Source organism: Poecilia reticulata, chromosome 5 (assembly GCF_904066995.2).
Source record: "Poecilia reticulata chromosome 5, P_reticulata-male-v2, whole genome shotgun sequence".
Taxonomy (NCBI): domain Eukaryota; kingdom Metazoa; phylum Chordata; class Actinopteri; order Cyprinodontiformes; family Poeciliidae; genus Poecilia; species Poecilia reticulata.
The window spans coordinates 31,962,040-31,988,835 of NC_088834.1; the positions used below are offsets into that span (position 1 = coordinate 31,962,040).

The 26,796-nt window shown below is 40.2% G+C and overlaps 1 protein-coding gene across 4 annotated transcripts in view; it reads left to right on the forward strand.

Annotated features, from left to right (window-relative positions):
- Nucleotides 1-26,796, forward strand: part of epha8 (eph receptor A8) — a 132,833-nt gene that overhangs the window by 77,932 nt on the left and 28,105 nt on the right. For all 4 annotated transcript variants that reach the window (XM_008410260.3, XM_008410261.3, XM_008410262.3 and 1 more), the window contains exon 7: nt 23,222-23,377. In XM_008410260.3, coding sequence (XP_008408482.1) covers nt 23,222-23,377 — 156 coding nt within the window. The remainder of the gene's footprint in view (nt 1-23,221; nt 23,378-26,796) is intronic.

Genomic DNA, 26,796 nt, shown 5'->3' on the forward strand with positions numbered 1-26,796 from the left:
TGTGTGTGCGTGTGTGTGTGTGTGTGTGTGTGTGTGTGTGTGTGTGTGTGTGTGGGTGTGTGTGTGTGTGTGTGTGTAGGAGAGAGCACAGGGTTGCGTGACATGCACAAAAGTGTCACAGGGAAAGAAGCAATGAAAGACGAAGGGAAAAAGAGAGGAGAGACGTTGGTGGGGAGGTTGACTGAACCACTGGTCCACTTGAGTTTTCATCAAAACACTGAGTTTGTGTGGGTGTGTGTGTGGGTGTGCAGAGATGCGTGCAGGTGGCTACTGTATGTGTGTGTTGTGAGCCTTTGGACTTAAGTGCCCCATACAGTGAGAGCGATTGAGGACACACTGATATAAGGCACACACACTTAGTTTGGTCACAACACCTCAGCTCAGCTGGCTCACTCAAGCTTGAAACACAGGCACACACACGCGGACACACACACGCGGACACCCCCACGCACACACACACACCTAAAAATAAGTGGGAGGGATATCTTTAAGGAGGGGCTGCTGGGTGGATTTGTACTCGCTCAGTCAGCGGACCACGGCCTTGTGGAAGCAAAATTCTCCGATAGGTTTTCGTGATTCTCTCAGCGGTGGATTTGAAAGAGTAAAAGTTTAGAAGATTTAAAGTTCCACTCAGTTATTCTTATTTGCGATTTAAGTTGTGCCAAATCACACCAAAAATATCCAAGAGCAACCTTTCAGAAGTGAAAGCTAAAGATAATCGGGTCCAGATCAAACACTCACGCTAACTTTGAAACTTATCGTGAAATGTTCTGTACATCACTAGCGCCCCTTTGTGGACCTTTACAGATATGAATGAAATACCTTGGAAGTTTCCTGAGGATCCCAAACATCTCCTGGTCAGTGGTTTCTGACAGGAAGTGGGTTAAATGGAGAACCTCTGAAAAAAACTTGTTGAAAGTTACTCTGACCCATGTTTCTTGATGTAAGGGAATTTCAAAAGCTAATAATGTGCTGCTATTTTGTCTGATTATTTGTCTGATTTTTGGCTACTAAAGAAAGACTTAAAACTTTTCTTTTGTAGTAAATGACTCAAATGAAGCCCAAAATCGCCTAAAATTTCACTTTTAATTTTGATTTCAGACTTTGTCGAATTTGATGAGACACCAGTCATTTGACTGGTTAATAACTTGAACAGGGAAAGAACAAAATATCCTCCTGGCAGTTGTTAACCTTTACTTTGGTTGAACTAAGTAAGGCCAAAGCAGCAGAACAAGGACCATTACTGCAGGTACAGTTCAAACCAGAAGTTTAAATACTTTGAATAAAAAGAAATACACATTTTTTTTCTCGCTTTCTGAAGTTGAATAATGAAAAGGCTTACTTATTGTAGGTCAGCTAAAATGAGCAAAATGATTACTATATGCTAGGTATCGTAATAATGACACAGGTTTATTTATCAACATCTTCAATTTCAAGACTTTATAAACGTTTCCTCAGTATTTGGTAATGGCATCTTTGAACTGCTTGACTTTGGTCAAAACTTTTGGGTTTTGTCCCACAAGCTTCTCACATATGGTGAGAGTTTCTGATTAATGCTCTCTTCACCTTGTAAAGTACCATGTCTTGGTAGGTTTTTGGTTTAAGTCTTTCCATTTGCAGAGGTTGAACTGAACAATCCTGAGCTCTTCAAAGTTTGTGACATTGTTTTACAACCGATCCCTGCTTTAAGCATCTCCAGGTTCTCCCGGACCCGTCAGCTGGGTCAACTACATATTATTCAGGTGGATGCGAACACATACATTGTAAAGATGTTTTACAGCCTTTCTTCTGGGGATTTTTCCTTCATAATTTAAAGTGATATATAAAGTCTTTGAAAACTGATTTCAGATATATCACTCTGCTCTGCACAGTGAACATTAAAAGGAGGCAATGTTAAAATGCAAATGACAACTCTGAATATGCATAGAACTGCCATCCTCTTTCAGCTTCATAATGGAATCTAATAAAATCTACCTATTTCTCTGGAATGTTTTTAGATTCTTTTTAATTGGAAGATGAGCTGGTAAACAATAAAGCACCTATTTATCAATCCCCCCCTTCTGAATGCTGCAGCTGCTTCTTCAGGCCCGGCCTCCAGATGCTGTGTGATTAAACTGGCAGCAGGTTTGTGTTCTGCCGGTTTAAAGGTGCGCCTTCCTGGCAGGTCTTGTCATTCTTCACCTCTCCCTCTCCGGCAGACAACAATTATTAGCTTTTTAAGTCACTGAGGGATTGACTGAGGCTCAGGGCCGTTTTTTTTTTTTTTTTTTTTTTTTTTGACTCATGTCAGCAAACTCTCCTACGTGTCAGCGAGAAGACACTGAGGATAAATTAAAGGAAAGGTGAGCAGAATCAAGGGGCTGAGATGAAAGAATTTTAAATTACAAAGACATTGTTACGGACACTGTGATTATGGCACGGGTTTGAGTGAAAGACAAGATGCCACCAAAGGGAACGTGCGACAGTTGGGCTTTTATTGTGATAGTTATCTGTCACTGTGGCAATGCAGGGAAATATTAAAGTGAGGCAGCGGCAGAGACCGTTTAATATTCTGTTATATTCTCATTTCAAAGCACACAGCGGCTGGCTGAGGACTTTGTCCTTGCTTTTGCCTTTAAGCACCTGCCTCTTCTTTGGTGTGCCTTCCTATTTCCACTTCAAACATCTTGTATAAAACACATATGCAGAGATGGACTCACACAAGGACACACAGCGAAGCCTTGTAGGCTGACCGGTGTGTGACTGCTGCTCAGGCTGCAGCACCTTCATTGGTTCGGCGTCAATAAACCCATGATTAACAATGTCAATATTAGGGCTGCTGTCTGTGCCATTTATAGTAATATTTCTGTGAGAACGTTTATAATTGTGTTACCATAAAGTGGAAAACATAAATTTAAAACGGTACAAAAAGAGAGATTGAGCAATGATTTGATAGTGTTTATTTTGAAAAATACTTTTGTATTTGTTGCTCTATATCAAATATTTTTAAATTAAAGATATCCTGATCAGCCTTTGTTTTTGTTTCAAGTAGAAATGTTTTGCAAATTTTCATTTCAATATTTTTAAAATACTATCCAAAGTAGGGAGTTGGCGTTAAAAACCCCGAAAACAACGGAGGCATTTTACTACATCATGGAACGTTTAATGACCCAATAGGGAATAGATAAATATAGTAAATGACAAGGAACGTGTGCTCTTGTCTCACCTATATTTGATATAATTCTGTGTGTGTGTGTGTGTGTGTGTGTGGGGCTGTGCGTGTGTGTGTGTGTGTGTGTGTGTGTGTGTGGGGGTGTGTGTGTGTGTATGTGCGTGCATGCGCGCGTGTGTGTGTGTGTGTGTGCGTGTTTGTCCATAAGTGTCTCTCAGACATGTTGTGTGTATGTGTGTATAAAGTGTTCCCACCCAGACGTTGTGAATATGGGTGTGTTTCCGGAGCCTCTCATGTCATCCACCCCCCAAACTGAAACAATGTTGTTGATCAGCGGCTGTTTACAAACCGCCAGGAGGACGGAACTAATTTGATCACTCTGTATTCCCCCGCCGCTCCGACTCTGGAGACACTTTCAATTTTAGCTCCTCTCACGTTCCTGATAGCAGCCTGCCACAAGTTGATTCTGACAGCAATTATGAATATCGTGTTCTACTCAAGTGAGCCATGAGCCGGGGAATAATGACGTTCTCACTAAATCATCTGTTCCCCAAATCGCTTAACTGCGTCTTCATTAGGAGCTTCACATCCTGAAAGAAACGGTGGTGGGATTCAGCGGACAGACCCAGCAGCTCCTGGTACCTGTCGAAGAGCGAGATTTGATTGACCTGATTTTTACCTCTGTCTGTTTCACTCAAAATAAAAAAGGTTGCTGCGTTTCTGCCTGAGTTTTATCAGTTTGCTGATGTTTGTATGTGATCTTTTTTCATTTATTGACTTATGACTCTTATAGTATTTATGGCCACAATGTTAGTGGTTTTCATCTGGAGCTGATGTAAATATTACAGTAATTGTCAGAGATAACAGGTGTCTGAAAAGATTTTTAAAAATGTGTTGACTTTTTTTAGCTTTACATCATGTTATGATGTTATTTCCTCATCAAAATCTTACCCAGAGTGTTGCCTTGATGCTTTCATGCATGCTTGAGAAATTCTTTAATCTCCATGGCAACCATTAAGCTGAGCAAACACCTGGTAGACTTAGCTCCTCCTTGCAGCTGTAGTTCCAAGTTTGAAACAAAGCTGAGCTCATTATGCTTCTCAGTGCAATGCTGGTAAAAACATTTTTAAAGGGTTAATAGATTAGCGACATCGTGCTGACTCCCTGAAGTTTCCGAAAGAGCAGGAGTTTCTTAAAGAGACAGAGGCCCAATTTCATCGCGCTAAATCACAAAGTCAAGTTTCTTTTAAGCCAGATTAGACATGTACAGCAACTGAAGGCAACATATAGTTACTTGATTGTGCTATAAAATGCCACCATGTGTCTGCAAAATACATACTAACCGTTTAGTGTGTAATTTACTATATTAAACTAAACACTTAATTCTACAATATGCGTTTTTAGCAAGTGGGCTGCACAATGGCGGAGTTGGTAGAGCTGTTGCCTTGCAGCAAGAAGGTTCTGGGTTCGATTCCCGGTCTTTCTGCATGGAGTTTGCATGTTCTCCCTGTGCATGGTGGGTTTTCTCTGGGTACTCCGGTTTTCTCCCACAGTCCAAAAACATGACTGTCAGGTTAATTGGCCTCTCCAAATTGCCCCTAAGTGGGAGTGTGTGTGTGCATGGTTGTTTGTCCTGTGTGTCTCTGTGTTGCCCTGCGACAGACTGGCGACCTGTCCAGGGTGACCCCGCATCTCGCCCGGAACGTTAGCTAGAGATAGGCACCAGCAACCCTCCCGACCCCACTGAGGGACAAGGGTGTTAGAAAATGGATGGATAGAAAAATGGTGTTTTTAGCAGTCAAATAAATGTCAATCTGATTCCTAGCATGAAACAAATGTACCTTGACTTGGTCTTCTGCCAAGCAGCCGGACCAGAGCCACCGGTGTGACCAAACACAAAGCATCTAGTTATGGCAGCTGCAGCCGCTGCTTGCTGCGGGTTGGACGCCAAGGATCCGGCGACGTGGGGATTAATGGAGAAAGTGTGTGTGGCGTTCCTGCTGCGTGTGTCTCATTAAGTGTTTGTGCATCTCTTTATTAGAGAGCGAGCCTCAGCGGAGAGGTGTTTGTTGTTTCTGGGCCAGGATTAATTAATTTTGTCTGTCTGCTCGGACCTGTCTGATGGATGGCGATGGGTGTGACGAGTCGGTGAGGGGAGGCTGAGAGACGGGAAAGTTCCCCACAAACATTTTCACACCAGCCACAATAAAGCCGCAAACTTTAATGAGTTTTTATTGTAGAGCTTCACAAAATGATACGTTATGAAGCAAGATACATTATTTAAATCGACAATTTAGGCAATACTGTTGCACACTGTGCTTAAACTGTTTATTTTACTGGTTTTGAATATTTGATATAATTCTGACTCAAAGCGGTTCCTAAAGATTATTTTCTCTGTTTCCAAGCTTCTAACCAACCAAGGCTACTGTATAGAGTTTGAACCAGACTATAATATGCTATGATATAATAAATGAAGAAAATCTTTAATTTCTCATTCAAAGAAACCTATTAGTTATTTTTATTTTTGATTTTTTTTCTCTCACTGCTAAGAAACATTGAGTCTTTGTTCAATCTGTCTATAAATATAAAGACATTGTTTACATAAATGTTTCTGCTTCTGCCATTCTCTCTACCATGGTTTTTTAAGACACATGTAGGATCTAAACCTCACAGGTGCTTCATGTTCCTGGTTTAGAAAGACATTCTCATATTATCACTTTTCTAAAATAATGGTCTTTTTTTTTTTTGCAAAAGTAATTTATTTATTTATTGCCAAAATAGGTAACAATTCATGTTTCCCCCTAAATCCTGGAACTTCTCAGATCAACAGCGCTCTAATCTTTCTTGGAGATGTCGACCAGGTCATCTCATCTGTGTTCTATTGTTTTGTGTGAACAGGTCTCTCATGAAAATAGGACTAAATTTTAGTGAAGTTAACAAGTAGAAATAAACATGAAATCTGTCTGATGGTGTGTTCAGGCAGACGTGAAGTAATACCTGTACCATTTTGGGCGTAGACCAGAAGGTTTTGTTTCAGGGTCCTTTTGTGTTTTCTTCTGGTTAGTGTGAGCCCCCCTCAGATTGTGACAACCTGTAAACAGGAAATGGTTTTCTTGTTGCCACTGGTCTTGAAAGGACAGATGTTTGGAGTAGTTAATAGTCGTAGAGTTTTGTCCAAGTTGTTGCCATCTGAGCTGTGGATCTAATCCTCCCCCAGATTATTTATTTGATTTATTTATCTATTTTTTTCGAACATGATGGCAGTATAAAATCACACACATGAACAAGGAATGCAAAAGACACATATTTTTGTACCAGAATAATCTTAACATGCTCGAAAAGGAGTAGGAAGAAGTACGAAACTTATGAATTCCTATACCATAAATTCATACAATATTGTCAAATTTTACCCTCAATATTTTGGGCTGCACAGTGGCGCAGTTGGTAGAGCTGTTGCCTTGCAGCAAGAAGGTTCTGGGTTTGATTCCCGGCCCCGGTCTTTCTGCATGGAGTTTGCATGTTCTCCCTGTGCATGGTGGGTTTTCTCTGGGTACTCCGGTTTCCTCCCACAGTCCAAAAACATGACTGTCAGGTTAATTGGTCTGTCTAAATTGTCCCTAGGTGTGAGTGGACAGACTGGCGATCTGCCCAGGGTGACCCCACCTCTCACCCGGAACATTAGCTGGAGATGGGCACCAGCAACCCTCCCGACCCCACTAAGGGACAAGGGTGTCAAGAAAATGGATGGATGGGTAATTTTTTTTTAAAAAAGACACAGGTTAATTAATTTTCCATTTTATTTGGGTTAACGTATGTCTAAATATATACATCCATATGCACACACTCATATGCGTTAACCTCAATTTACATAAACACATTAGCTCTAACTCTCACCCATATTTCTATATCTTGCTAAAATGACCTCCTTACATTTCCTTTTCAATTGTATTAAATTTTGACTTTGTTTTAATTCCTCATTCAACTTTCTCCATAATTTTGCACCATGAATTGACACACAACTCAATTACTATCGATTTATCTGATTAATGTATGTTGGGATTAAATTAGGTGACTGTAATTTGAAAAAGTTCAACGGAAGTTGATACATCTCAATGAAGCGACGTGAAAGGAAAGAATTACTAAAGATGGTGTTAACTAACCAAAGGAAGATGAATTGAGAAAAAGAAAACGGGATCATAAGAATGAGACGGAGAAAGATGACAATACCAAGAGAAAGAAAGAACTGAGGGAGAGAAATGGACGAGAGCAGAAGAAACAAAGAAAAGAGGAAGATTGAAATAAAGACATTTAAATGAGAAATCAAAACGGGGGGGAGAGCAAATGGTAAAGCAAAGAGAGAAGATGAGATTAATGAGAAGAAGATATAAAAACAAAATTATAACCAGATGGTTGGGGAGAGAAGAAAAAGATGCATTAGGGGAAAAAAGAGAAGGAAGAAAAATAGATTAAGGAGAAGGATCCATAGGAAAAGTATGAAATGAAAGAAAAAGAGGAAAAAGGTGATGAAAAGCAAAACTAATGAAGAAAAGGGAGACTAAATATTATATAAAAAACAAAAAAGGGTAAAGAAAAAGATGAAGAGTCAGAAAAGGGAAAGAATTGAAGGAACAAACTTGCATTGACATTTTGATTCTCTTAAACCATGGGACTTAGAGTTGTGTGTGTGTTTGCGTGTCAGAGAGAAAGCGATAACAGAATGAATCCTATCTCAGCTACACACAGCAGACTCACTCCAACTTAGCTCCAGTCTATTCTGTGATTGGCCGAAGCCCTATCTCCTCTGCAGGTGTGCACGTCTACTCGGCACATGCTTCCACACACACATTCGTAGCTCTTACAACCTACAAGCCCATTCTGAACACACCCCTGCTCAGCAGCTGCCCTTGTGAATGCTTACTTTAGGAACACAACAAGTCACGGAAAGAGAAGCCTGAGAGCTACTGGGTGAATTATTGATCGAGGCGTTCCACCCTTGGCCCATGTGAGGCCCCCGTGTCCCAGCCTAGCATCTAGCAGCTATCAGTCCTGACAGTAAAGAGACAGGCAACACGATAGCAGATCACTGAGAAGCTGGCAGCCTCTGTCTGAGGGGACCGCGGGACTCCTTCAAATGATTTTCTGCCCTGACTTCTTGTTGAGTTAAACTGATGAGAACGCAGCATGCTTGTCATTTGCTTTCCTCCGCTGGAGAGCCCACCGGTCCGGAACGAACATCTGAGCGTGTGCCGCTGATTGCGTTAATGTTAAATTCTTTTAAATTGTGTAGAAAGTTCGCCCTCTGTCAGTTATTATCAGTTCTTTAAAAGAATTATTTAAATACAACTAGAGTGCAAAACAACGCCTCAGTCATTGTTGGTCACGCAGCGATGAACCAAATATGACAAAGTTGGTTGAAAATGATGGACATTGTTGAAATCCAGGGATGCTTTGATCAGGTTTTTTGCTGCCGATTCCGATCACCCATGAGGGCCGATCGCTGCCGATCACCGATACCGATCACATGATTGGATGTTGATGTTTTGTTTTAGGTATAAATGCTACTATGTGGTCTGGCAAAATGGAACCATAAAATGACCTAATTTAGATAAAAACTTGCAAAATACTTGCTGCCACAGTACAGCAAGTATTCAGTCAGAATGACAACAGAAAACCTGCAATCAGTAAAACAATGTCTAACAATAAGGCTCTACAATTAAAAGCCAAATACATCTTCCAACACTGCCTATCGCAAATAATATCAAGTAAAAAAATTAAACATTCATTCAAAGTCAAATGCAGGTTGCATTAAAATAAACAATCCTAAGTTACTAAATCAAAATAGCCCGTGTGGCTAGCTGCTCAGTGCTGGTTCTGATTGGTTGTTTCTGGCCCGACAGTGTAATTCTGCAGAACAGAAACAGGAGGAAGAGAAGTTAGATTTTTTTTGTTTTCCCAGATTGTCTCTCATATTAAGACAGCAGAAGTTTTAATACGTATGTAAAAATGTCTTTTGTTTTTGTAATTGACGTGCTGCAGCTTTAAGGAGACGTTGGTTGTGAGAGGACACTGTCATAGTTTTTATCTTGTGTTATATTACCTATTCAAAATAAAGTACTGTAAGAAAAATACTATGCTGTTGATATTTAAATTTTTTCATTACTTTTTTTTTGGCATAGAGCATCATATTTTCAAATGTGAAATGTCTAAAATTTAAGGAGTAGGAATACTTCTAAATGCAAAAGAAAAAAAAGAGTTTTTGTAAACGTATGTACCACTGCTGCTGGTATCGTTTGGATTAAGTTTTAAAAGTGTATTCTAATACAGTAACATGTCAAGTCACATTGAAATGTTTGAGAAGAAAATTACCTTCATCTCGTCACATTTACTGGATGAATTGCAGCCGTATGACAGACATGAATTCAGTTGTTGAGACTCAGGACTGTACCTCTGGATAGATTCAAACAGGGAAATCATCCCTTTCTTTTCCTTTTTTTTACCTATTGTGATGGATATGTTTTGACTGGAGCAGCCTGATTGAATGGCTGTGGCCACATTAGCACAGTGTGACTCCTGCCTCTGTTCGGCTCTCCTACCGTACACTTTGTCCTTTTCAAATATATAAATAATAAAAGACTGTTGATTAATTTCCCCTCTAATGCATTGCAGCAATTGCTAATGTCAGGAAAGGAAGAAAGTTTAGCTACCCACCCCTCCATGCCTCCCCTGCACCCCCCTCGCCTGCATTCCTGCCACACGTGCTTCACGCTGCCTGATCTTCTCAGTATGCAGTTAATTCGCTTTTTAAAGTGCCCGTCTATTTCTTTTTTTTTTCTGAGCCCTCGACCCCTCCCCGCCTTCCCCCCAAGCTCCAGACACGGCTTAATGGTGACAGCCATTCAATCGGATAATTAACATCCGTTTAACGCTCATTAATGGGATGTATTTGTCTCGTTTGATTTGTAATTACCAGGCATTTTCCACAGGAAAACATTGTGGTAATAGTCCCTTTGTGATGGCTTCATTGATGGAATTGATTTGAGCGCAGCGGGGGAGGCGGGACTGAAGCAGGACTGGAGATGCTAATGCCCATTCTTTGTATTTGTGTCGAGATGCACAGAATGGAACCAAAACATCCATCCATCCATCCATCCATCCATCCATCCATCCATCCATCCATCCATCCATCCATCCATCCATCCATCCATCCATCCATCCATCCATCCATCCATCCATCCATCCATCCATCCATCCATCCATCCTCTGCACTCGCTTTAACTTGCAACCCACCTACTTGTCTATCTACCTACTTATCTACCTACCTACCCTATTGGGGATGTGTGATATGGCATAACATTTATATCTTGATATCTACTATAATGGTTGGTGGTAACAATATATCTCATGATATGTTTTTGGTAAAAAAAAAAAAACTGCAGAAGATGTAGGCACCTCTGAATCGAGGATCGACGTCGGAGGCCGTATCCAGCAGTTCATCCGTCTCTTGGTTGGAGTACTAATCATTAAAATTCTGCAGGATCCCTTTCCTCATTTCCTTTGTCAGGTATTTGTCATTTTCAGCGGTAGCAAGAACTGTGTTGTTGACGAGATGGAGCACAGGTTTCAGGTAGAACACACTAACATAATCTGGAGCTGGAGCATCTGTGAGCTCTAATGTCCTTCCTATTAGGACCTGTAGGTGTCTTGATATCTTGTCTGCTTATAGAACCTGACATATCGTTCAAGTAGCCTTTGAATCATTTGTTGGCGTGACTTGTTAGCATTTCTGTGATGAGCCGGTGAAAGGAAAGTTGGTGCTCTGCCGCCTGGATTCAAACACAGGAAGAGAGAAGACCTGTCTGACTTTCCTGGGTAACTCGTTCCATAACTTGGGGGCAGCAGCAGCAAATGCTCTTTCGCCTCTGAGCTTCAGCCTGATTTCAGGGACTGTCATCAGCAACCGATCAGCTGATGGGGATCAGGGTGGGCAATAAGGATCAGATAGAAATGATATGCACCATGATATGACCTATTCAAAGTCAAGAGAATTTGATGTTCTTGGTAAAGTATCAGTAGCTCATAAACTCTCAAAAGAACCACCCTTACAGAAAAAAAAGTTATTTTGTACAAAGGGGCTTTGCTGTATGCATTAGGATATTATGAAGTTTTCTTTGTGATGTTGTTTGACTCTGAGAGAGATTAGCTGAAACAACCAATCTGTTCTCCCTGAAGGAGCCTTACCCACTTCAGTCCATTTACTCTTCAAGGTCATCCATCTCGCCGCGCTGCGTGTCGCCCAGCGTAAATCGAGCTTACCTTAAACTGGAAGTTGATGCCTTCATTTAGCGTTTCCTTGTTACCATCCCGGTTATCACTGTAACAGGAGGGACAGCAGGCATGCTGAGTGTCCCATTTCCACAGCCGATGTCCCAGACATGTTCATCCATCATGCTTACTGCCTCAGTGGCTTGTTTGTGGCTTCATATTTTCCCCAGGGAACCAGCAGAGGAGCCCTTTTCAAACTTTGTCTGTAGATTGCAGTTTAAATCCACTCATTTTACCAGGATGATGCTGCTGCAAGTCAAGCACATAAAGATTTAACTTCTTTTTTAGGAGTTTGCAAAACAATTTTTTTTCTCCTTTTTTGATGAACTGAGGTTAGAGATCAGTAAAAGTTGACATTTATCTCCTTTTTCCTCACTGATTTGATTGGCTTACATTTTCCAAAACCAGGACAACAATCTCAGCGTCTTCACTTAAATGCACAACTTAACGGTTTGATCACTGGAGATGCACAAAGTTCAGATAATCAAAAATCTAAGCAATAAACTCGCACAAACACGCCATCAATACACCTTGTCTCTGGCATCTGGTCATTTAGAAGGGCCCTGTTTCATATTTTTTTGTTTTATATATATTTTAAGAGGAAAATAAATCTGGGTTAGTGTTTGAAATAAAGGTTTTGTATTTAGGGCTAGATTCAGGGTTCACCAGTAGCAAACCTTTTGTCAGTGAGTGTTGAATTTAGGTATGATTTTTTTTTTAAGATTTTTTTTTGGCTCCAGTGGCCTTTATTTGATAGTTAATTGACAGGAAAGGGGGTAATGAGAGAAGGGGGAAGACATGCAGCAAAGGTCGCCATGGCCGGGAATCAAACCTGCGACAGCTGCGTCGAGGACCAAGGCCTCCATATGTGGGTTGTGCTTAACCCCTGCACCACCACAGCACACCTGAATTTAGGTATGATTTAATTTTTCTCACATTTTTGAGCTCATCAGATAACTTTCATGGCAGGCAAAGATAATCTGGGTAAGTACAAAAATCTATTGTTACATATCAATTTCTAGGAGAATATCATTTCCAGCCGTGTGAGTTCAATACGATGATGTACCAAACAAACAGCTTTGTTTTCTACCAGAACACAGGCAGAAGCACCCAACAGAGCGCTCTGTTGGGTTAACTTTAAAAAGTGGCACCAAAAAAAAAAAACAGAGAGAACGACTATCAGTAAACTATCAGTAAACTCTACTCTTTGGAAACAGAGCTGCCAAAGAGCAACTCTGTTGCTTAACACTTTAAGCAAGGTGGACTGGGTTAGTAGTCTGAGGTGATCGCCCGTCTTTAGGTGCAAAAGGGGTAATAAAAAAAAACAAAAAACAGATCAGATTTTTCTTTAGGCCTGTGATGGAGAGACGATCAGGCCTTTTGCCCAAAGCCTGCTGGAGATAGACACCAGCTGCCCCCATGACTCTGGGGCAAGCAGGTTTAAAAAAATGGATGGATGATTGATAGTGAACCAGCTGTTGAGAAATTCTTGCTTAAGAAAGGTGGACCACACTAGAACTTTAGGTCAAAACATGCATTTTTAAACAACAATAAGGTACAGAGATCACTCTGCATCAAACTTATTGACTCACCTGAAACCCTGTAAGGCTGAATACAAACTTTTTCTCTTTCTTTCTTTCTTTCTTTCTTTCTTTCTTTCTTTCTTTCTTTCTTTCTTTCTTTCTTTCTTTCTTTCTTTCTTTCTTTCTGTATAAACAAAACAACACAACATAATTTATAGCTTTAGCTAATTTGCTACGCACATCCCCACATGGGCCTTTAACAACATAAAGCCGTTTGAAAGACAACAAAACAAGATGGCGTGATAAAATGTCATACACATCAATCCTAAAACTAAGTTAAAACAGATCACAATCAAAAAAGAGCCATCATGGACAGGCTGTTAACCAGGCAGGAGACACTCAGTCCATGTCCAAATGTCTACCTTTAGCATCCAGTCGGCCCAAACTGTACACTGTAAAAAATTGAAATGGGAGGAACCCTTGTTGATGTGAGGTGAATTTCTCAACAGCTGGTTCACTATCAATCATCCATCCATTTTTTTAAACCTGCTTGCCCCAGAGTCATGGGGGCAGCTGGTGTCTATCTCCAGCAGGCTTTGGGCAAAAGGCCTGATCGTCTCTCCATCACAGGCCTAAAGAAAAATCTGATCTGTTTTTGTTTTTTTTTATTACCCCTTTTGCACCTAAAGACGGGCGATCACCTCAGACTACTAACCCAGTCTCCTCACGTGTGGAACGAAGGTGTGCTCTCTCCAGCTCCCACTTTATTCCGATGTATTTATTTACCCACTTATACGCAGAATAAATCAAGGTCAGCACACAATGCCGCCGCACGGCTATTAGGGTTCATTGTAATGCAGATTCTCTGGTAGCGAGTGCACTACACTGACAGCTACAGACGTGCAAACAGCCAACATGAGCACACTCACACACATTCACACACAAAAGCACATGTTCTGTAAACAGTTTAGCTAACAGCAGTGGAACCCACTCAGAAGGTCTTTCTTTTCCCTCCACCATCTGCCTGTTCATATTTCAAGATCCACATCGTACCGCATTTACTTATCAAGCACTTCAAACATGCACAGGACCGAAGAGTTGTACATTGAAGTATTTACCTCCAGGCAAACGCGGTCAAAGGCTCTGGGATGCCTTTGACAGATGTTTGAGGGTTACAGCTTGTTTTCTGTCGTCCCATGGAGGGATCTTGCATTTTTCCATGCTGTCCAAATTGAAATACTTTTGAGAATCTAATATTTAATTTATCTGGCACCAGAATTCTGCGACCTGATTGTTAAAAGGGATGCATAAAATGAGCTGCATCAACGTACATTTAAGTTTTAAATTGTTCATTTTTATTGTTTTAAGTCTCAAAACCTTTTCCAAGTTCTGTTTATTTACTCAGTAACATTTAATCAAGACTGCTCTGCCTGTGTGATTCTGAAAAGAGAAAAAAAAAAGATTCACCTGGATGTGAAAACACAGTAAGTCGTTTAAACATGCAAACATTGGTAACTGGTCAGTTTTATCACCTTATTCTTTTTCAAAAGGTATACAGATTTTTTTTTTATTATTGTGCAAAATTTGGAACAGTAAAGAGGACGAGCAGAACATTTTGCATTCACAGAAAACCCAAAGGTTATGTCTGTTTCCTGGCCTTCTTCTGCCAGCTACAGCCACTTGCTTACCATAGAAGAGTTTGTTTTTTTTCTTTTTTAAATACTAGAATAAAGTGGTAATTTTATAAGAACTCTACACCAAACTGCGCTAAAATTAGAAATAAATGTGCCTTGAAGCTTTGTTAAATTATATTTTATTATTTAGCACTCCATGTTCCGGCCGGGTTATTACTTGCGCTGCGCAGTGCTCTCACTTCCGCCTGAGTTGTTGATGAAAGTTAAGTGTTGGCAGCATAACGTGGTTTTCAAGTTCGGCCGTGGGGATTTTATTGATTGATGACAATGGACCTTAGCAAGTTCCGCCCAGAAACGCCCCTCGAAAGTCCCACGTGACTTCATGTCTCACATTAACAGCTTAGCTCCAATGTCTAAACATGGCATTTTTCATTCTCTGCAGAGTATTTCTGAGTCGATTAGTTTAGCATTTCTGCCAGATTTTCACAAAATATCAGCCACGACAATGGACAAGGGAACCAACAAGTTCATGTCATCTTTTTTGGATGACATCAAGATGTTTTAGCCACGCAATGCCTCTAACATTGTGCGCGTCACAGCTAAATGCTACCGGTCGATGAGAAAAACAGCAGATTTTCACACCCTCAGCATAAATATAGCCGTGGACAAGATCACTTACGCCTATTGTTCTTGCAAGGCTGGGTAAGTCATGGTTTTGAGGGTTCGAATGTGCCTAGGACTTATACACGGTACTCGGTGCTAGCGTGGCTAACACGATTACAGTTTAGTAAAAGCTAGCGTGGCTAACACAATTACAGTTTTGTAAAAAGCCTTTTCAGGTGAAGTAAAATCTTTAATGTATGTCAGATACGGTACACATTGCATATTGATCTGTTCAGCTAACATAAGGCTGTAACAGACAGGCTTCAAGGTGTAGAAGTTGTATTGGTACTGCCATTATGCTGTACTTGGCAAAAAGGTTTTCATAATGGATGTGTTTATTATTGACTTTGTGTTTAGTGAATGAAAAAAATAAAGAAAGGAAAGCAATAATACTTACACCAGCAGACACTCCTTTGTTCTTATTGATCCTACGACGGTTGAGCTGCAAATGCGGTCGTGCACAAGCTTTGATCCAAGCAAGACAAAATTCAGATTTTGGATATCTGAATTTTAGTTCCACAAACACGATCAGGATACCTGACATCGCCTGTGCAGATACCCCACTGACGGAGAACCAATTTTTTTTCGAGTCCTGACGCAAAAACTTCATGTTGGTCTGGTAGTCCACAATGTATATTAGCATGAGTTTGTGAGACGGTAAGGCACGTGATAGCTGCGCTGTGACGTAAAATGGGCATTAGCCAATGAAATGCGGTCCCTGTGGTAAGGTCCATGCCTGGGTCTCTGTCGTTTTTCGGGGGACCAATAAACATCCTTAAAATGAATGGCGCGATGCCTGGAGTACGGCAGCTTTTTCCATCCCGGAGCTGCTGGTTCAGAGCGAATGGCGGGAAGAGCGCTGCAGGTGTATTTATACAGGTGAGCGGATAGACTGAACACAGCAGGCGGCTGCGCATTAGATGATTAACGCAAGTGTAGCTTTACGGACGAACCGGACCGGAAATTTTTCTTCATATCATCCCGGTCTCAACAAATGGGTGGTGGAGCTTATCGTCGCAGCACATGGCTGGTAGATGTCTCTGTGTGTGAAGAAGGTGTCAAATCCGTCGTTAACATGAACACAACAGCTATAAATGTCTGGACAAGGTGAGAGTTCATCTATTAAATTGAGTGAAGATGAATACATAAATGAAAAGCTGGAGACATTTTTAATACGAGTATTTGTGAGCCTGCCTCTTTATTGAATTGAATATAATTTCAGATTTTTGTATAACTTTTCTTCAGGTTAACTTAGAAAGTGAGCTATTATTACAGGTTAATTTTCTAAATTACAGAACAGTTATTGTTAGGGAAGCTCAACTGCGAAAAATTGAACTGATGTTGATATGCGATAGAAATATTGCTGTTACATAAGATTTACCAATGTTTTACTTGATCTTTTCTTTATCCGATTACTCGATTAATTGTAAGAATAATCAATAGAATACTCGATTAACTAAAATATTTGTTTACAACAACCCTAGATGAATGTTTTAACAAATCAGAGTCAAGTTCTTGTCAACCACTGTACTTTAAGACGTTTCTTTAAACTACTGATTCTGTTTCAAAGAAAACATGGAGCTGGTCACATCAGATCTTATAACTCTATCAAAGATCAAAGCTTTTTTCCCCACATTAAAACGACTTTTCTCATAATTCTGACTTTCTTCTGGCAGTATTGCATCTTTATTCTGTTGTCAATCAATGCCATGCACTCGCTGCTAAATGTGCTAATACCAGAAAAACAACTCACTGTTTATACGCCACCATCAGTGGCCATGCTAACTAGCCTTAGCATTCATGACAGGTTGTGCTAGCTGCAGCGTAGCAGAGGGCAACGTGGGGTTACATACTGCAGCTTTAATGGAATGAACCGTGCACTCTGAGACGTTGCAAGGTTGAGATTTTGCAAAACAACCTTCAACTCCCAATTTGTCCTCCTGTAATATCAACCGAAGAGAACATCAGAAGTGAAAAGTTCAAGTAGCTGGTCTTCGTACTTCTTCTTTGAGTGTTTACCTGAGCCTCGCATTGCAGGTGCTTACCCTGGCAGCATGAAACACAAACCGTGTGTTTATGTTTGTGTTCAGTTTGCATTAGCAACAGCTTTGTGTGTGCGTGTGTGTGTGTGTGTGTGCGTGCGTGCGTGTGTGTGTGTGTGTGTGAAGAGCCCCCAGTGAAGCTGTCAGAGACTTCAGAGTACTTGCTGTCTCTCTCGTTGATGAACGAGCTGCTCTGAGGTCTGACGTGACCGGCTTCTCAACTCGGGGTGCTCAACAAAACCTTCAAGAGATGGAGGGATTAATGGGATAAAAACAAGAATGAGACAAACAGTCTGGGATGGATTTTGCTTGAAGGGATTGTTTCTTGCTTTGGTTGGACTTTGAGAGTGTCTTCAGTCAGGTTTACACACTGAGCTGAAGATGCTACGCAACCGTACCGGCTTTTAGATTGCTTAGGAGAAAGATGTTTTTGGGTTTTTTTTTTCCTGTATTCCAGTTAGAACTTTAGTTAGGATGAATGAAATGTCGCTCTGTTGCTTAAAGTGACATTCTGGAACAAGAATATCAGCCGGCAGCACATTTCCTTCCCGCTCTGCAGAATGTCTCCTCACTATTAAGGTTGCCATTTTAATGACTTGAGAGTTACTCACAACATTCTGCTGCTTTGCAAAGGAAAAATGTCTTCCTTTCTTTTATCTGGATCCCCATTAGTTGCAGTTTCCTGCATCTGCTCTTCCTGGGATCAACACATTCAACATAAACTAAAAAGCCTAACATACATAGATCAAAAATAAAAATGACTACAAAAATAAACAGATAAGACATACAGAACAGCAGCCTTGGATCAAAACAAGTTGAGTTATTATATTGTGAAAATCATTCTGCAAAAGGATATTCACTTCGATATTGAAATGAATAGGAAAAAAACATATTGAATCAATATAACACAATATAAGATTAAGAAAAATCATTCACTTTGGTTGTTTTTGTTGTTCATAATTTATTCTTCTGATGGATCTCCCAGATATTTTTTTTGTAAGGAAAAATTTCACATCACACGAGGAGTACATTTTCAGAACTTATCTTCTGACAGTGACTCAGTCAAAATATAAAATATAACTAGAACTGAAGCAAGTGTGACCAACTATTAGGATTATTTTAGCAGAAATTCTAAATTAATATGAAAAATACTAGCATTCCAAGAGAAATACTTCAGTAGAAAACTAGTGCAGACATATCTCATCTACCACCAAACGCCTTATTGTCTCCAAGCATACAACGCAAAATGTAAGAATAAGTCACAAGTACGTACCGTTTTTTTGTTGTTGTAATTTGTCAAAAAATGCGACAAGAAGAGGAAAAAGAGCATTCATTTTGCATTTATTTATAAATGGTCAAATATGAGGCTGACCTGACCTTGGCATATTCTTCTTGTAAATGTAAATTAATGTTTACACTTTCAAACAGCCTATAAATTGTCTTAACAAACTTTCAGGTTTTTAATGAGCATTTTTATTCCAGAACCGCGCTGGCTCAGGTCTGCCCTCTTTAGGCAACCAGGAGCACTGCAGGCCTCATGTGCTTCTTTGATTGTAGTTTTGAGACAGACGTATAATTCAAACGGGTAAAATTGAACACTTGTTGTTTGAAAAGTAATGATATTTAAATGTGTTCAACACCGATGTGACCCAAAATTTGATGTAGAACATGATGGAGCTCACTGAAGTATGGCTCCATATATCTCTCATCAGTTTAACAGGAAATATATAACTTGAGTAAAAATGACTGTGATCACACAAGTATTACTGAAACACAATTGGCTCTTATTTGCTTCCTCCATTCGTCTGTGTTCTCCAGTCACTCCTAATTGGAGCCTGTTTCTATAGCTGAAAGGACAGGCAGAAATGGGCATTACTGTGACACATGAATGGTGAAAACTAAGTAATGAAAATTGAATAATGAGCAGCATGTGCCTAAGTAACAAAAGCTTTTTCATATGCTATCGTTTGTATGATGCTGAGTGAAAAGTCTCTTTCTACTTGTAGAAAAGACTTTTGGTTTATTAGTTGCAGATATTTTGCTGCCATTTCTTTTGTTTGTGGCTTTGCAAAGTCCAATTATCTACTTACATGGTATGTGTACATCGACTTAAATGTCAGCCAGTTGCTTTATTTACCAGGGAATAATTATAAAATCTACAGTACCTCATTCAGACTCAGAGAAGTCCTGTGGATGGTGCTAATGCCAGTGACAGCTCTGCTGCTGACAGTGTACAATTAAAGCTCGCTCTTTGACTTTATTGCTCAAGCGGGACAGAATTGCATGCTTTCAAACATGGTATTCTATATGTGTTCAACATAACTCGCATGACATATTCATGGATATATTTTTTAAGTAGTGAAACACCACATGAATTGGGAATTGCTGATTCTGTACACCAATAGCTTCACAAGCTTAGTCAAATGTGTAAAAATAACTAATTTGTTCAGTCGGTGCAATTAGAATAGAATTTATTGAATAGACCTGCCCTTATGCATCAAGCCACTGATGTCTGACCTAGAATTGTTTTCAATATCGGCACCAATGTAGGTTGGTAGGAAGGTAGGTTGCATACATAGGTATGTATGTAGCCTTCCTGCACACATACCTACTTATGTAGATATGTATGTAGGTAGGAAGGTAAATGGGAAGGTAAAGAGGAAGGTAGGTTGGTTGTTTAATGCAGCCTACCTACCTAGGCTGAATTAGGTAGGTAGGCTGGTACCAGCCCTGGGTAGCCTACCTACCAACCAACCCAGGGCTTGTATTTAGACAAAGGCCTGTTGGTATTTAGACTAAAAGGGCTTGTATAAATACCTCAGACCATGATGTGTCTAATGGCATCTCACATGGGCCAAGATTCTGCATGTTTTAGTCGTTTCCTTGCCTCAAATTAATCCAATGATTGGCTCATTACGTCTTGACATGATGATGAGAGAATTCAGCTGTTTGAGTCATCAGCTGTATTGAAGCAGGAGCGCAAATAAAACAGCAGCCCTGGAGTGTTTTATAAGCCGGGCTGATTCTCCAGTGATATGAAGTAGGTCTTTGATATCTTATTTTAAATTCATTTTCACATGCCAGTCAAAACTGTCAGCAGTATAATTTGTGCTTATTCTTAGCACAAGCCGCTGTGATTTATTTATTTATTTTTTTTGCTGCTGGTTGTAGTTCTGCTCATGCTGACAGAAACGTTACGTTGCACTTTTAGCGGGTGAGATGTTTTAACACATAAATGTACATAAATTATAGGGGATTGCAAGAGTCTTCACACCACTGAACTTTTTAAATTTTTGGTCATCCAAATGACTTGGATGTACTTTATTGTGGTTTTCTGTATTAGAGAAACAGAAAGTAGTTCTTAAATGTCAAGTAGAAGGCTAATTTTATGTTCATTGCGCCAATTCACAACAACAACATGCTGAACAATCTAGTTATATAAAGTACTGCAGTTATAGTCCTAGGCTGCTTGGGGACATGCTGATCACTTTTCCTTACTCAGCTAAAACCTCACACAACGCAACAATTTTGCATTATCTGCTGTTTTACCTGTGGTCAACTTCACGTTCTCTCCCAGCTTCTCTTCCTAGAAGCTACATCCGGCCTGGTCGTCGGCTAAGCTACTGCTGCCAAAAACTTCATGTACTTGTCCTACAGACGATATACCTGTCTCTGTCTTTCTGTGTTTAATCCTGGCTCTGTTCCAGACTAAGAGCAATTAGCAGAGTTAGTGGTAGAAATAACTGTGTGGACTCTGTCATTCTATAGATTTTACTACTGGCACAGGGCTTTTTTATTAAGCTGCATTAATCTCCTAAATAGACTCTCAAGGCACTAATTCTGCCGTCAACTCAGATTTTTTTTTCTAACTTAGGATGTTCTCCTGGGCCAGTGCTTTTGAGTTATATGTTTGTTAATCCTTGTTTAGTCCACTTTAATTGAACTCTTAATTTGCTAGCCTCCGAAGTCCAGTTCATTTTGGGAGATGACGATGGGCGATTGAGAAGCTCGGTCATCCGGGAGGGACTCAGAGTAGAGCCGCTGCTCCTCCACGTCGAGAGGAGCCAGTTGAGGTGGCTCGGGCATCTGGTCAGGATGCCTCCTGGACGCCTCCCTGGTGAGGTGTTCCGCGCACCTCCCACCGGGAGGAGGCCTCGGGGAAGACCCAGGACACGCTGGAGGGACTATTTCTCTTGGCTGGCCTGGGAACACCTTGGGATTCCCCCGGAGGAGCTGGAAGAAGTGGCTGGGGAGAGGGAAGTCTGGACCTCCCTTCTGAAGCTGCTGCCCCCGCGACCCGACCCCGGATAAGCAGCAGAAAATGGGCGGATGGACGGGCGGGCGATTGAACTCTGGTGACGACCAAAAAAGTGAACTCTGGTTCACCTACAAACCTACGTCTCGGTGCGGTTGAAGTGAATGCAATTTAAATGCAGGTCTGACCACCGAGTGGACTGGCGAGCGCTGCAAAAGCTAACAAACTAAAGCAAAGAGCATTCTGGGTAAATACAACCAAAACAAACACACTAGACACTATCAGAAGAAATGGCTCATGGTGTTTTTCCAAAGACAAAAGAGAAACCCTACAGTTACTATAATCTGACACCACTCCATTTCTGTTCACATTTTATGAAGAAGAAAGTTATGTTATCTTCTTCAGAGGTTTTCATGTCGTTTCCTTCAGTGGTTTGTGGTGCAGCGCCTCCACAGGCGAGGAGGGGAACAGGTTTTTTTTAAAGGGTTTGCTTCGTTTGACACCGTGCAGTATGAAAGAGAAGCACTCCAACTGAAACCAATTGAAAATGACTGAAAGTGTAGCAAATGTTGAGGCTTTGTCCCTGATTAAACCGAGTTTACCGGACAGATGTGAAAACAGCCTTAAAGCTCCAGTTGGCTGTAGCAGATTACAGCTCACAACGACCAAAGTTTTGTTGAGCGTTTCTCACTGTGATGGGGGGAGTTTTTCTTCCCACTGTTGCTACATCCTGGCTTAGCATGAAGGATTTCTGCATGAAGTCACGGTTGCTTTAAACTCATTCAAGTCAAGGGACTCAATGCAAACATCTGGGTTTCCTCACGCAGAAAATTATTTAAATATTAAGTTGAACTCCCCACAAAGATCCCATCAAAATGTATGCGATTGATGCTGAATCTGTATTTCTTACCAAATGATTAAATATATTTTTATGTGCAAACTAGATTCACTTGTTGTTGTTTTTTTGCTGTAAATTGGTGCTGCATTAATAAACTGAACTGAATGAGCTTAAATCTTGGTCATCCGATTTTGTAGTTCCTTTAAACCCGAACGGCTAAGGCTGCCATCTATAAACTTCACAAGACAACAAGGAGGCCGGCACCCTGTCTGTAAGACAGCACATGTATTTAAGGGGGAGCATAAATTAGCTGCTGAGGGGGAGAGCAAGCTGATAAAGTTGTCTGCTGCTGCTGTTTTTCTGTGTAAGCAGCTCCACATCTGCCCCATTTACCATTGCAAAAGCCTATTAGCTGCCTGGAAAGAGAATATATTTATCAGCAAGCCCTCCATTATTAATAAGTGCAGAGTTAAAAGTGAATATGTATCAGAAAAGCTGAATACCGTCGAAGCTTGGGCTGGATTCTGATGGTCTCACTGGGAGTATCAACAGTTCAGGATATTTTCAGCCCAAATCTGAGCAGAGGCAAGAAACGGCTTTCATCTCTGCTGTGAAGTTTCTGCCGTTACAAGCCGGTAATTATACATTACACTCAGTTGCTGGTGGCAGAGAGCCATATATCTTCAGATGGATGATTGGGAGTTAGGTTTAACAGTATTGTTTGATTTAATTGATGTGCTAATAAACACATTGGATTCGTGAGCATCTGGCTGTTTTCTCTGTCCCTGTGCAGCCTGTGAGGTGGGTTTCTATAAGCCGGTGGCCGGCGACGGCCCATGTGGGAAATGTCCCCAACACAGCCACTCGGAGACCAGAGCTGCCGTCTCCTGCCCCTGTGACTCCAACTACTACAGGGCGGCAGATGACCCGCCAGCAGCACCCTGCTCCCGTAAGGACACACACAAACACACACACTGTTCACCACAATGCCACTCTTCAACAGCGGCTCGTTTACACCGGTGACCGGATCAGAGTCTGTCACACCGCCACTTTTTGAAACCAGGTTTCAGAGTGAAACTTTTCTACAGAGGTGCAAAGAACTTCAAAAGTGTGAAAAGCGCAGGACGCACGGCTTCCTGTGTGTGTGTTCTAAGCACACACAGGAAGAAAAGAAAAACGATGGCGGCAGGCATTCTGCTGGGTTACTTAACCTGTTGAGTTTAACACAACTTCCAGTAGGGAATATATATTACAGTAGCACTTCATTCATGGGAGGCAGGTTACTGTTTGCAGTGAGGTGGAAACTGAGGGTTAAAAGCACATGCACATTCTGTGACATGCTAAAATCACAGCACCACCTAATGGCCTGGCATGACAACTACAGCTGACTCAAGGTGTCGTGGCGGCGCCTCTAAACTATATATTCAAATATATATATGTATATTTAAATGTTGATCCTATAATCAACATTTGAATGTTTCCCGTCAGCGGTCTCCTGTAGATGCAGCCGGACTGGGTGAAACACATGCGTACTATCAAAACACATGTACAATGTGTAAAAGTGCTTAATCTACAGAGCTGTGAAAAAAGTATCAAACCCTTACAGATTGATTTTGTTTTTGCTTTTTGTTGCACAGATTTGACAATTTGTAAATCTGATTTTTGATTGAAGATAAGCTGAGTAAATGCAAAAAATATATATTTTCAAATGATGAAACCATCCAAATCAATCTGAAAATATAATCACACGCCCTTTTATTAGCTCTTGAAATAATTGGAATTAAGGACATTTACACCAATCAAGCAATGGTCTGATTATGCAATCAATCAAACTTTATTTATAGAGCATTAATCAAGTGCAACACAAGTGACTTTACAGAGGTCAAATACACAAAGATGGATTTTTAACCACACACAATAAAATGATTAAAATGTTCAAGTCAAGAAAGAAGTAAAACAAGCAGATTAAATAATAATTCTGAAAAGATTCTTCCACAGGAAAAAGACTGATTGAGAAATGGTTACTACTAAGGGTGTCAAAACTGTCCTAATTATATTTTCATTTTCTCAGGTTTGTCTGATCATTAAATTAATATGGATTGAAGGATCCAACAAAACAACAACAAAAGCAAAAGAAATCTATAGAGGGGCAAATACTTTTCACTAGGGCTCAAATCAATAACAAATATTGCGATAGACATGTGATCAACATCAATGAAAGAATTTTCGTTTACTTCACTGAACGCCAACATAGAACTGCACAGCATTCTGGGGGATGTAGGCAGAGGGAAAGCTTTAGCTCAGTGTTTCTCAACCTTTTTTGGGCCAGCGCCCCCCTAGCCTGTATCCAGGTCCCCACCACCCCCCACCAAAGAATTTGTAGGCTACTTTGCACTGACTATTATTTTATCATTAATATTACTATCACTATTGTAGATTTTTTTTATGCTGATTTCTGTATTTATCATCAAAAATACTTTCCCAGAGAACAAAAAAGCCATGTGAATAGAAATTATTTTCACAGGTGTCTAGAAAAAATTTAATGGACATTCAACTTAAAATTTGTAGGCCTAACAGCAGGCAGTCAGAGTGGAAAAAAATACTCTTGTTCTTTGTCATTTTCTAGTTGTTAAATATTCCACAAAATGACCAGATAAAAGATGTAAAACATGCCAGTTTAAACTTTGAACTATTTGCTCTGCAACATTAAAACATGGATAGAACTGTAACTACATTAATCATAACTCTTCTTCTCTTCAGTGTTTCTGTCAGTTTCTGGTGGTGCAGCTCTGTGCTGCCTTCAGGAGAATGGGACATCAGAGTATCATCCATAAAATTTTACCGTCATGGCATTTATTGTTCACACCAGAGCTTTCAGTGGAAAAACAAAAGTTCCAGATCTTTTTAATGCCATACAAATATCAGACAGAAACATGGATTATATTTTTATATAGACCTGTCTATTGATTATAGATTAATAGTTTTACTGGACAGAAATTACAAAGAACAAATCTGGTTCTTAAATCCTAATGAGCCAAATTGAAAGTGTCATGGAGTCATCAGCCTCATGACATTAACACTGACATGAAAAATAATATTGAAGAAATAAATATATCAAATCTAATTAAAAACATAAATAAGTGATGAGTTCTTATTTATGTTCTGTAAGATATATTTATTCTCAGTATTAGATATGGTCTCAACAAACCCATGGCACTTAAACAATATTATTTCACCTTTTATCTGGAAATAGCGTCTGTTTATTCTTGCCATACAGTCCTCTGTATTAATTATTGCTCGAAAGATCTTGCCATACCAGTTTATTCCTCTGTATTTACTTTAGTTTCTTAGTTTATTCTTGCATTTTGTTCTTCATTCATTTCCATTTAGTTTCCTTTGATTAGTTTTACCCTCTCTTGGTTTATTGCTATGTCCACTTTAGTTTATTTCCTGTTGCTAGATTTATTTTATCGTTTATTGATGCTCACCATCAGTAATCTTCACTCATCACCTGCTGCGCCACCTAATCATCATGTGTTTCACATCATGTGTTGATTTTTCACTTGGTAATAATTCACCAAGTGAATTCCATAATTCACATCTAGTTCGTCGCTCCGTTTTATGTCCCGCTTCTCCTGTTTCAGAGTTTTGCTCAATGTGCGCCTCGTTTTTTTTTTTTTACCCCCTAAGGTGCAGGGCAGTCGGGAAAAGTATCGATGGGGAAAAGGCAGACTAACATAAACCTTTTAAAACAACGGAAACCATTTTGGTATTTTGATTATTGCAATTTAAAAGTGCTGTGGTACCGTTGTTCTATCACACCTGTTTCATACCAGACCACTTACAGCACCGGTGTTAACGCTATAAAATGAACGCTCTTTATTGTGGTATCACCCATGGAGGGATTTCTTTATTTAAATTAGTTTATTTTTCAGAGGGATACAACGTGAGGGTATCGTGATTTTAGTAATTACATGTTTATTAGAGCGATTTTCTGTTGTTCTTCCATCTAAGCGGGCAGCTTTCAAACGGAAATAAAACGCTTTTTAATAAGTTGCTGCTTTCAGATGATCACAGAACTGGCAAAACATATAAAAATACCAGACAAAGTGAATCACAGCACCGTCATCAGCCGGTGTAACGCTGAACTGATGGGGAGAAGCTAGTAGCAGGAGCGGAGCTGCCGCAAAAGCTAACAAACCCTGAATAGAAGAAGAGCTGCCATCGATACCGTTGCAGCCAAGCATGATTTAATGTTACACAATACAGTTTTACCAAGTTGCTCAAAGTCTAAACTGGTATTGTTGTGCATTTAAGGTGTAAAGTTTACCTTCGACCAAACGCCCCCCAAAGGCATCCCAGCGCCCC